At 42.4% G+C, this 12,950-nt stretch overlaps 2 protein-coding genes and 1 pseudogene across 2 annotated transcripts; all 3 read left to right on the plus strand.

The window, feature by feature from the left end:
- Positions 1 to 2,053: 2,053 nt before the first annotated feature.
- On the plus strand, positions 2,054 to 4,180 carry LOC136507686 (uncharacterized; annotated as a pseudogene).
- Positions 4,181 to 4,364: 184 nt separating this feature from the next.
- Positions 4,365 to 5,765, plus strand: LOC136507687 (uncharacterized). The gene is made up of 5 exons (XM_066502336.1): positions 4,365 to 4,493; positions 4,922 to 5,017; positions 5,194 to 5,343; positions 5,440 to 5,519; positions 5,684 to 5,765. Exons 1-5 carry the CDS (start codon positions 4,365 to 4,367, stop codon positions 5,763 to 5,765), a joined length of 537 nt encoding a protein of 178 aa, XP_066358433.1.
- A 2,698-nt stretch (positions 5,766 to 8,463) lies between these two features.
- On the plus strand, positions 8,464 to 12,749 carry LOC136509158 (uncharacterized). Its single transcript, XM_066503985.1, has 11 exons — positions 8,464 to 8,527; positions 8,815 to 8,961; positions 9,050 to 9,181; positions 9,296 to 9,435; positions 9,607 to 9,693; positions 9,860 to 9,988; positions 10,742 to 10,894; positions 11,051 to 11,149; positions 12,150 to 12,320; positions 12,422 to 12,501; positions 12,651 to 12,749. The coding sequence occupies exons 1-11, from the start codon at positions 8,464 to 8,466 to the stop codon at positions 12,688 to 12,690; spliced, it is 1,242 nt and encodes a 413-aa protein (XP_066360082.1). The 3' UTR covers positions 12,691 to 12,749.
- Positions 12,750 to 12,950: the final 201 nt, after the last annotated feature.

Genomic DNA, 12,950 nt, shown 5'->3' on the forward strand with positions numbered 1-12,950 from the left:
CACGATGGCAGATTGGATTCGGATGACTTTGGGGAAACTGGGGTTTTCTATTCTTGTTCATTAGGGCAACATTAAATGAAGTTGCGGTTTTAGCTGTTCTAGAAGTGTTAGTTGGTGTAACGCTGGGGATTAAGGATTACTTGGTGTTAGGTTTTTGTGCAATTGCATTGAACTGATTTATGCAGGTTTAGGTTTAGAAGTTATTATGGTTCTGTTTAAGCAGGATTGTTCAATGCTTTTTTTAAAATAATATTCAAAAGATTTCTTTTTTGCTTTCAGGATGGATTGGATTGCAATTAGATTTCACTTTGGTGGGGCTTTTGTCAATGTCGATGGGCTTTTGTTGTATGCGGATGGAGGAACTGCTGAGTCACGGATTGAACTGGACAAGCTATCATTTTTTGAGATCAAGGGGCACCTAGCAGATCATTTTAGATCACCAAGTACCATACGGATGTATTGGTTGAAGCCTGGAATGGAATTGGGGAATGGGCTCGTCTTGCTGGTAGATGATGCTTCATGTCATATCATGGCTAGTTATCATAGAGATGGTAGCATTATAGACATGTATGTCGAGGAGGTTGCTATGGAGCTGACTGCATATGGTGAAGACATCTGGGCTGGTGTTGATAATTTAGGAGATGATGAATCAGAGGCAAACCATCAAGCTATTTATGACACAGATGATGCAGGGATAATGGGAACTCGAGAGCAGGAAGACAAGGACTACAAATCCTTCATGGAATTCTACAGATCTCCTTCAAAGTCAACAGAGGAAAAGGTTTCTATTGCACAAGATGAGGGTCAACAAGAAGACAACATTGGAGAAGGTGAAGAAGTAGCCAATTTATCTGATGATACATCAGATGAAGAATATAAGCAACCTATAGATGAAGATAGTTCTGCAGAGGATGAGGAAACAATTGAATTGAGGGAGTATGCAAAGGAGATTAAGAAGAACATCAGAGCAAAGAAACTAGGCATGCATGGTAGTCAACCTATGAAAATTAGAGCTGAGGATTTGGTTGATGAAGTTCCTAACTTGGATGATCCAGGTAGTCCTTATCTTGATTCTAGTGATGATTACTCATATGAGGAAAATAGTGAAGGGGAAACTGAAAGGTGGAAGAGCATGGAAAATAAATATGACAGTAAAGCACCTATTCCTGTCTTCTCTCTTGGCATGGTTTTTAGATGCACTAGGCAGTTCAAAAAGGCTCTAGTCAAGTATGGTTTAAAGACACATAGACACCTCAGATTTTTGAAAGATGAAAAGGACAGGGTCAGAGCAGTTTGTACTTGGCCAGGTTGTAAGTGGTTGATATATGGGTCCATCACAAGCAGATCTGAATGGTGCAAGGTCGTAAGGTTTGATGATGTCCACTGCTGCCCACCAAGGAGGGATAACAATCTTGTAACCTCCACATTAATAGCTAAGCACTATTACCAGGAGATCAAGGATAACCCCACCTGGAAGGTTGGTTTGATCAAGAATGCAGTCCAAAGGGACTTCCTTGCTGATGTATCTATTTCAAAGTGTAAGAGAGCCAAAGCAATAGTACTTCAACAAGCACTGGATTCTATGAAGGGAGAATACAGCAGGGTGTATGATTACCAATTGGAACTTCTTAGAAGCAACCCTGGTAGCACCATAGTTGTTTGTCTTGATCCAGATGTCGAGCACCATAGTTGCTGGTTCAAAGGTGCTAACAATGGTAACTTACTCTGTGCAATTGGAAGAGATGCCAACAATCAAATGTATCTAGTGGCATGGGCAGCAGTGCCAATAGAGAATTATGAAACTTGGTACTGGTTTATTGGTTTGCTGCAAAAAGACCTTAACATCAACAATGGAGGTGAGGGCTGGGTGTTCATATCTGACCAGCAAAAGGTATAAAATTGTTCTGAGCTGAATATTATTTTTAAGAAAAATGTTGTTAGCTGATTATTGTTTCTAAAAAAATAGTTAGCTGATTAGTAACCACTATTTAAATGTTACATGCAGGGATTATTGAAGGCAGTAAAGGAGTTGGTACCTAATGTAGAGCACAGAATGTGTGCAAGACACATTTATGCTAACTGGAGGAAAAAATACACTGACAAAAAGCTACAAAAGAAGTGGTGGAGGTGCACTAAGTCATCTTGCAGGGTTTTGTTCAACCTCAACCAAGCCTACCTTGCTCAGGACACACCAGCAGGAGCCAAGGACATGATAAGCACGTCACCAAAACATTGGAGTAGGGCTTTTTCATACTTGGTTTGAATTGTGACTCAGTGGACAACAACATGTGTGAGAGTTTCAATAATAGCATCATGGACGCAAGGTTCTATCCAGTTATCTCCATGAATGAGGCCATAAGAAAGAAAGTGATGGTCAGAATTCAAGAAAATAGGGCAAACGCAGAGAAGTGGGCAGGGACTATTTGCCCCAACATTTTTAAGAAATTGAAGATGAATATAGAGAGGCCAGGCAAGTGTATTGTTCTGTGGAATGGAGAACATGGGTTTGAGGTCCAAGAGAATGAGGACAGAAGGTACACAGTAAATTTACAAGAATGGAGTTGTAGTTGTAGGTACTGGCAACTTTCAGGACTCCCTTGTTGTCATGCAATTAGTTGCATATACAAGGCATCAAAAGAGTTGGAGGATTACATTGCACCATGTTTTATCATAGTCGAGTACTTGAAGACTTATCAGCATGTTTTACAACCTGTTGAAGGTCCTGCAAATTGGCCAATCTCTGACATGCCAAGACCACATCCCCCAGCTTTTGTGAAGATGCCTGGAAGGCCCAAGACCCAAAGAAGAAGGGAGGAAGGAGAGCAACCTAAGGGAACAAAGCTAACCAGAGTTGGCATCAAGATGAGCTGCAGACTGTGCAAAAAAATAGATCACAATGCAAGAAGGTGCCCCAAAAATCCTGAAGCTGGTAACAAGGTAAATGCCCACATCAAGAGAGCTAAAACTAGGAAGAGGAAGGATACAGAGTCAGCATCAACTAGTGCTGTAGCAAATGATCAAGCTGGTAACAGAAGTACAAGAGCAAAGAGGACAACAACAACTGAAAGGGTAACATTTTTTTCTTATTCACTTGTGTTATACATTCGTCAAGTAAAATGTTCTCGATAATCAACTTATAAACATTCACATGTAGGCTGATGTCGGAACAAGTGGACATTAGGTAACTCATAGTGCGCCAACTCACGGTCAGGCGAGTCACAGTCAGCCACCAAGAGTGGCTACACAACCCAGTCACAGTCAGGCAAGTCACAGTCAGGCACCAAGAGTGGCTACACAACCCAGTCACAGTCAGGCACCAAGAGTGGCTACACAACCCACTCAGTCCACAACAGCACGACAGCCAAGGCAGAGGTCCACACGGCCCAATCAACTTGCTCATCTCATGTTTGGTGACAACTACTAAGATACTGATGAAAGCCATAGTCAGCCTGTCTTTTGTTGGTTCTTTTGGATGTACATACTTACAGCTGTTATATAAGCCTCACATGACCATGGGACAACTACTGAGTTGCAAATATGCCTTAGTTATATAAGCCTCACATGACCATGGGACAACTACTGAGTTGCAAATGGTAGCATGTCTTTTGTGTCTCTACTTTTGGGTTCACATGCTTCCTAGTGTTGGGGCTCACATGATCATGGAACTTTAGGTGATCATGTGTGTAACTCACCCAATTACCTGGTGATGTAATGCTAGCTTCAAATCTGTGTAATATATACCATGTTTGCAACAGTTTGGACACATGTGTAATATAAATCATGGTAGCCTCAATTCCCATGATGTTCAGTTTGTGATTGGACAGTTTGGAAATCAAATCTGTGTAATATATGAGCAGTTGTCTCTGGATTCCACACACATATATTGACCAATTTTTGTGGACTGGACAAATACATTCAGTTGCAAATGACAAATAGCAGGGACATTGTTAAGTTCATCAAACATTCATACTTTACAAAAGATGTCCAGGATAACTCGATCTGGATTGCACATAGCTACTCCATTGTCTACCATCACACTAACTTAGATACATGGAACACCAAACAGGAGGCCAACTACAAACACAAAGAATTAGCTACTGAAGTTCCTGCATTCAACAAGCCAACTATTGTAGTTCTACATTCTTTGCCTTCAGTTCCTGCACCTTCTCTCATTGAGTAGCTTTAGCTCACCAGCTCCAGCATCCAACCCCGCATGCATCCTCATTGATCCCATCCTCACCGGCTCATAGGCAAGAGGCCCTTCCAGCAGAGGACTCCGAAGGCTCCGGTAACAAAGGATTCCGCCATGGGAGTAGAGAACTCCAAAGGCTCCGGTGACGCAGGGCCACGCCGCAGCGGCCGAGATGGGCGGAGGGGGGCACGCGCTGCTCCTCAGCAGCGCCGCGGGCCGGCGGCGACTTGACGGCCCGGGCCGCGCGGCCAGCGAGGGGCATAGGAGGGCGGCGTCGCAGCGCAATATGGGCAAGCCCTGTGTAGTTCGGCGCCGCGGCGTCCGAGGGCGGAGGAGGGCACGCGCAGCTTCGTCGCGCCGGCGGCGACCTGAGAGGGCCGGGCCGTGCGGCCACCGAGGGCGCACGCGAGGCGGAGTTCGGCGAGGGGGCGGAGGTGCACGAGTTCGGCGATGGACAGAGCGATTTGGCGAGGCCCAAGGGCCATCGTGTCCAGGTGAGCCACACTGGCTGTCCACGTAACCCAAAACAGCCTGTAAAACCACCATAGAGGGTATGTTAGCTGGTTTGTTAAACTTTAGTGTGTTAAATAGATGATTTTATAGTTGAGGGTGGTAACTAGACTTCTTGTTATAGGTGAGGGGGTGATCTAGACTTTTTCCCATTTTAATTTATATGTTGGAGCCCCTTGAACGCTATGGACTTGTAACTGAACATGCTTCCATGTTTAGGAGTCGGTGGAAGAACAGATTTCTGTTGTGAAGTCTAAAGGAAAAGAAGCGTTTGCAAAGGGGGACTACGTTGATGCAGCCTATTCCTATATGCTGGTAAATGCTTGAACCAATGCTTTACTTGTTGGAATAATACAAAGTGTTGCACGATAGGTACTTAGTTCTGAAACATCAAGCTCAGGACACATGGAGGGCCTTCACTTTTTTTCTTGTAGCCACTAGCCACTGCTCAAAGAGGCTCTGAGACCCCATGTTGCTGAATGTTACTGCAGGCTGCCACCTTATTCGCCAACCGGAGCCTACGCTGGCCGCGGCTGAGAGAAGGGGAGAGGGCTCTGTCAGATGCTCAGCATTGCAAAACATTGCGCCCACGCTGGGCGAAGGCATGGTACCGTGAGGGCATGGCTCTCAGCTTCCTCAAGGTGAAGCAATGCAACCAAATTTAACCTTGAATCTAGCTAGTTTCTGCTCCTGAATCATCACTCTCGTGGTTGGTATTCTCCATTATTATAATATAGGAGCACAAAGGAGCAGTGTATGCTTTTGAGGAGGCGCTAAAGCTCGACCGCGCCAACCATGACATCAAGAAAGCATTGAGGCACTGCTCTTGTTTCCTTCTATGCTACTTTCTGCTATTTCCCTAGCTGAGTCTATTGTGCATTGGATGGAAGCATGAACATCCAAATCATGCTTCCTCCCTGTAGCGCCTTTACTTAGATCTGTGAATGGCATTCTTAGGTATCTGATTCCTGAAACTTGCAGGGAGGCCATGGAGTCTACGAAGAATGCTGCTTGCCTTGGAGAACAGGATCCTCAAGTTGCTGCATGTGTTCGATCAGACTAATAATCAATCCTCTATAATATCTATGGGGATTAGCATCAGCGCACTACTGCTAAGATTATTTTAACCTGTTATTGACTTGATCTTTTGTGAAATATCATTTGCTACCTGGAGTTAACTGGTGCTGTTGGGTCCCTTCCAAGGAAAATTGAGTTGTTTTTCCTTGTAAAGTACTACCACCCATTTGGGTAGCGCACTTGTGGACCAACTGATGACCTGACCAAGTGGGACTCATTCGATGAAGTTTCTGTCAGATGTAGATCGTCTTGCAAACAGGCTGATCCAACCTGTATTTTTGGCAAAGCTTCTGACCAAGAGGCTTGCATAGCTGATCCATCCCTGATCATTTTGTGTTTAGGAACCAAATGGGGTAATCCTGTTGTCCATATGCTATTTGGATTTGTTTTGTTATTCCCTGAGCTACTGGATCCAAATGGGATGTGCCTAATGCCTCAAGTATGTCGTGTTTGGTTGATGACTAGAGCTCGTCACATCTTCTGCGACTAAGTTTGGCTACTGGATATTTTGTGTGCCGCACTTTGTTTTGGCTCCATTTTGTAACAGCATAACTCACCGAAAGACTGGTGAGCCTTTTCTATGCGAGAACTATGGTGTGGCCACACTTAAAGTACTGGAGTAAGATTTTAAACTGAACCAAACATAACATTTTCATTTTGCTCTAAAGCATACTCCCTCCGTCCCAAAATAGATGTCATTCTCACTTTCTGAGAAATCAAACACTTTTAACTTTGATCACACACACACACACACACACACACACACATATATATATATATATATATATATATATATATATATATATATATATATATATATATATATATATATATATATATATATATATATATATATATATATATAATTAGTATCATTAGGTAGATCATTGAATGTACTTTCATAATAAACTTAATTGGAGGTATAAATGTTGTATGCATTTTCTACAAACCTAGTCAAAGTTGAAAAATTTTGATCTACACACATCCCATAACTTCTATTTTGAGACAGAGGGAGTAGGGTAGTAAGACGGTCGTTTCACATCTGATGCCACGTGAGCATGCTAGCATAGCAACATCACATAACCAATCTGGGTCCAAACTCCAAATGATTCTAAACTGCAACAAGTAAAGAAATTTTCTTTCACGAGGCCCAGCGGATGTGTTGTATTACTCCCTCAGTCCCAAAATAACACTCCGCCTATGAATCAAATTTTGTCTCACAAAAATATACACATATAGGTTATCAAATCAACGTACAACAATATTGAGTACTCCTAACACCCACAGGTTGAGACCACCAGAATAAAAACATTATAAAAAATGAAAGTAAAAAAAACGGACCGGAGGTGGCTACCTCCCTCCGACCGGACTGCGAAACCTCTCCCATATCAGATGCTCCTTATAGGGTTAGCATTTTGATTTTCCAGCGATATTAGTTTAGTCACCCGAATTCTAAACGTGCTTTTATTTTGCAACGGAGGGAGTGTGAGGGGGTGTTTGGAGCCCTATGCAGTATTAGCCTAAACGCTTAAACGGACTAAACGATCAACTATCGTTTAGCTATTTATTTGGGCTAAACGATCATTTAAACAAACATAACGGTGATTAAACATGATAAAACGGTTGATTAAATGGACATGGCAAACCACTGTGTAGCGTTTACACGGTGCGTAAACGGGCTAAACAACCGTGTAGATGAACAATGGTCCTAGGGTTGCTCTCTCCCGTGATCTTCCATCCTCGGTAGTAATAGCGGTGGGGTGAGAAGGGTGGTGGAGCATTGTTAGCCTATTAGCCACCCACGGGTGATGGCCGCATTCTAGAGAGAGCCACTGGTAGGTTAAGGGAGGGTGTCTGGTGTGGCAGAAGCCATCACCCTTTATGAGAAGGAAAGTGTTGTCGAAGGTGTGGCAGAAGCTAGGTGTGGTGGTGGGCGAAGGGCCCACACACTGCGTTCTTCCCCGCAATTGTGTAAGAGTATGTCCAAAAATACTTTAACTCAACATGCATTCTATAATAAAAGGAAATGTTTATATGCACACAAAAAAGAATCTCCTCCAATGTTACTCTTACCCAACATTTAATTTTAGTAAGATATCATTCTTCTTCCACCTCAAATTTGAGTCACTCCTTAGTCCAATCGATCTTATATAGAAAATATGAGGTTTAAATTTATACAAGCTGCTTGGGAAACGATAAGAAACGGATTGGAGGCATTTATTTGCTTGTCACAATTTTCACTCCAACTTATTCAAGTTTGACCAAGTTAACAAGTGCTTGATTGAAGTTAACAAGTGTTTGATTGGTAACTAATTTAGGCAAGATTCTTTTGGACTCCATATGTTATAAATAAAGTAAAAAAAATATGTGACTAGATTCTCTTAGATATGGTAAAGTGTGGCTCTAAATTTTGTACTTACATTTTTTTAATCACGAAAATTTTATACTTACATAAGGTGAAATGTGATAAAATGGAGGCTTTAGCCCCAGCCCCCATATACATTTGGGTGGACCCTGCTTTATAGAGTTGTCTGGCTCAATGCAATTGGAGACACGAAAAGTTAAAATTTTCCGGTCCGTCTGATAGTCTCTGACTCTCCGGAGCCCGAAAGGCCAAAACCCTAACCCTCTCACGCGCCTAAACCCTTCTCCCCCTGTGTCCCGGCGCCGCCTACGCCGCGGTCATGGCCTTCTCGTTCCCCGAAGCGCTCGTGGCCGCCATGGACGGAGACCTCTGCCTCCTCAAGGGTAACTACCCTCCATCTCCCTCGCTCACGTTTTCTAATGATCCACCTCTGCATCTTCCATTTGCTTTGGTTCGCGGCGCCAAGTTTTCTAGGAAGCTCGATGTTATTTTTCCTTGATTTGTTGGCTCATTGAGGCAGAGATGTCCATTTCGAGACCATCGGCCCAACAGGGTTTGTCATGGTTATACAATCGCACCAATTATCGGTTTTGATTTCAGTTTTGATTGTTGTTTTTCGGTTCAAATAAAAAAATGTTTAATTTTTGTTTTTGGAAATTTCTCATGTCAGAAATGGCGGACAAGGTGAACCTTCGTGAAACCAAGGACGCTAAGGGGCGGAACGCGCTCCACTGGGCCGCGGTGAACGGCCACCTGGAGGTCTGCAGGTTCCTGGTGGAGGAATCGGGGTTTGATGTCAACTCCGACTCCGAATCAGGTGCGTGTGGCTAGCTGAGATATGATTCGCCCATTGTTGGAAGAGTTAGAGGGCCATGGCCTATCAGTGCGATTCTTTCCCTCTGTAGGCCAGTTGCCGGTCCACAGCGCTGCTGCTGGGAGAAGCGAGAGTGTCCTGAAGTACCTTCTGGACCGTGGCGGCGACCCAGTGAGGCCAGACTTAAGGGGCACGACGCCACTGCACTTTGCGGCGGAGGAAGGTGCATTCTGGCCTTCTGGGCTTATAGAAATGACTTGTGCATCCTGATTCCTGAGTTACTTTGTTGTGTTTGATACTTTGATATGGAGTGCTGATTATTTTATTGTGCCTCCAGGGAATTGCGAGGCTGTAAGACTACTGCTATCCAAGGGTGTTGATGTGGAGCCAGTCAATTTTATGGGGACACCGTTGCACTTGGCTGCCTCCCAGGACCAAGATCAAGTTATGAAGATCCTGCTGGAGCATGGTGCTGATGTAAGTTGTTAGTTTCATCAGTTCCACATTATGTTGGTGCTTATGAATTCGAGTTGCATCTCTGGAAAATTTTGCTTCACTAGTTCACTTGATTGTGAAACGGTTTCTGTTTTGGAAGTGTGGCAGAATACTTGACACTAGCCTTATTTTTCTGGATTGTTTTCCATGCAGCCCAAAAGAGTAGTTAATTATGTCTTTACACCACTCTTGATGGCTTGCAATGGGCCTTCCTTAAAGTGCGCAAAGCTACTGGTTGAGGTCAGTTATTTCTTTACTTAACTCGTCCTTATTATTCAAAGAAATTTGTTTAGGGTAGAATCTTGGCTAACTAAATAGCCTTGCTATTTCCAATCAATTTGTCATCATGATTCGACTTAACTGTTCTGTCTAGAGCTATCAAAACTTTGTATTGCCAAATCTATAGGCTGGTGCTGATGTGAACTTTAGAAGTCCTTCTGGACCAGTCATTTTAATGGAGGCAGTTGATGATGGCTTCACTGAGATTGTAAAGTTCTTGCTAGATGCTGGAGCTGACCCTAATATTGCAGACGAGGTAATTAGTTCATATTTCAGGGTTCGAATCTCATGGACTCTTGCATATCAGATGACTAGGCGTTAATACAAATTTAAGGTTTGTTGGCATTTTATGGAATTTGGATCATTTAAATACCAACAAGCTTGGTACTGCAGATCCTTGTTTAAGTTTATTGTTACAAATTTCCTTCAGACTGAAGTGATTTGGTCAAATATATCATGAATTTTGGCTCTAGGGATAAGTAGCCTGTGTCTAAAATTATGAATATTTTGAAAATTCATTTGGATCAGGTTCTGCATCTCAGAATCATGGTACCAGATCGTCTAGGGCAGACTACTGACATTCCGCTGTTGACATATTAGTCTAGATTCTAGATAAACCTAAGATTTATGTCAAATTAATTGCTAGCTAGTAGTCTAGGAGTTATTTCCCTAGGTTTCCTTCAAATTCTGTTTTATTTATTTGATAATATCTAGCACTATTACTGCCATTGGAATTAAAGGGTGAAAACTTCTATCGTCGATCTCCTTTTTCATGTTTCATGTTGGCAGTAACAGAGCTAGTTGGTGGACTGGCAGGGGGCCACCCCCTCCCCCTAATGTTCCAATTTTTGTCTGTTATAAATCCCTTGAAATTGAGTTGAATTTTGTTGCAAATTCTGGTATTTGGTCCCAATTATCATGAAGAACTACATGAATTTACTTTGCTGTTTCTAGCTCCATCTCTCAGACTCTGACGGGTTGTATTACTGCTGTGTTCTTTACAATGCAGGATGGGAGAGTCCCAATTATGTGCGCAGGAGCTCATGGGAAACGTGAGCTTGTTGAAATTCTATTTCCTTGGACAAAACCAATTCCATCTATGCCGGAATGGAGTGTTGATGGGATAATTAGAGGCATGAAATATCTGCGTTTTGAGGCTCAGGTATGTATGTAAGTGGCTCCCTATGGGCACCACCCTCTCAGACAAGACTGCAGTAGCTCGATCTAGTTGACTGTAACATTTATCATGTTGGGGAACCCCCTTGAACAGCAATTATGTGCTTGCCATTTGTGTAATTGCACATGCTGTTGCATATAGGGTGCAGTTTTGAAAGAACATATAGCTGATGCAAAGTCAAAAGGAAAGGAAGCTTTTGCAAAGGGGGAGTACTTCGCAGCAGTTTACTTCTATGGTCTGGTAAATGCTTGAACCTATACTTGTTGGTATAATATAATAATGTAACATGAGCAGCCTTGAGGTTGTTTTCTGAACAACGGAGGCTAGAAGATTATGTTGACATATCTATAGTCTCTCACATCAGATGGTGGAGCAATTACACTGCATTCTTTATAAATTATAATTGATATAATTGACAAATATGTTATCTTGGATTAAGTCTGTTTTCATACATCAGATGCTAGCTATTTATGGTTTGCTCACACACCAGTGTCAAACTAAGGGAACAGTTCACATTTTGGTACCTGCACTTTTGATTTGGTCTGATTTACTTCCTGTAGTGTAAAAGCAGTTATTTGGAGCCTTAACTTCTCATACTCCACACTGGTTCACATAAGGTGGGCAATGTAGAATGGATTTACTCCAGCTTAATATTTTTGGGAAGTGCTGAATTCACTTTTATATTATTAAAAATAGCAAACAACGTTTAAAAAGTATGAAAACATATGGAATGCTTCTAAATTTTGAAAGTATTAAGCTGCCATAACTCCATGCCATGTCGATTAAGACCAACCTCACGATGGTTCTAGACCAGATTTGAACTGATACTGAAATATAAGGTTTTGAAGTCTGGGTAAACTCATGAACTTGATAGTATATGTACTAGCCACGTGCCTGCATTCCAACGGACCTTCAATAAAAGAAAATTCAAGTATAAATTTGAACCAAGAGCCATTGTTCACAAATTTACAATTGGTAAGGCATGTACAAACCAAATGAGTACAACTCTCCAATCTCCATAGAGGATATACTCCATACACACATATGCATAAGCAATTCATTTCACAGAAAATCTCCGTGTAGAACCAACCAACACCACCACCTCACTCTTGTAAAGAAGTAAAGAAAGTTATTCTTTGTTTTTACTTAAACCAATGCGAGGAGCCAGTTTTATGCTCCACACAACCTGTTAGACACCAGAAAATCCAAAGAACCGAGTTCTCACTGATTGTTAATGCAGGCAGTGGACAGAGATCCACTTGATGCCACCTTGTTTTCCAACATAAGCTTATGTTGGTTGCGGGTGAGAGACGGGAAGCAAGCTCTTTCATTTGCTAAAAAATGCAGGATGATGCGTCCTAGGTGGTCTAAGGCATGGTATCGTGAGGGCGCAGCTCTCATGTTCCTGAAGGTACATTAGTGAGTTAATGGCTACATCAAAATTAGTCTTGTAACCAAATTTAATGCCTCCCCTATGTATCTCACTCCCGTAGCTTTTCTCTATGTGCACAGCACTACAGAGGAGCAGTCGATGCGTTCACGCAAGCACTGAAACTTGACCCTGCAAGTAATGAAGTCAAGAATGCGTTGGGGTAAATTCTCATTGTTCCCTAATACTTGCTACATGCAGTTGTTTCCATTATGTCCATTATCCATGGGAACATGAGCAAGTAAATCTCATTCTTTTACATACATTGTTATGATACATGAATGGTCTTTGTTGATTCCTGAAAACTTACAGGGAGGCCAAAGATGCTATGAGGAACACTTCTCGCTCGTGAAACCTGTGGAGCTGCTTCGTCTGTTATTAGTTCTCCGTAACTCTATGGGGGGCAGCTAGGCAGGGCTTCATATAATGTGTCCACAACGTACTGTTGTAGAGACTAAACTGAGAATGTAGCTGGACTATTGGTTCTTTTGTGATATAAACTGTGGGATGTTTTGTGGCTGCCCGTAAGCTTAGTCATGACTTGTAGCACTGGATTGAACTGGCATTGTACATAATCTAGATGCCTTCCAGGAATTGTAGACTTCATGCAGG

Source organism: Miscanthus floridulus, chromosome 15 (assembly GCF_019320115.1).
Source record: "Miscanthus floridulus cultivar M001 chromosome 15, ASM1932011v1, whole genome shotgun sequence".
NCBI lineage: Eukaryota > Viridiplantae > Streptophyta > Magnoliopsida > Poales > Poaceae > Miscanthus > Miscanthus floridulus.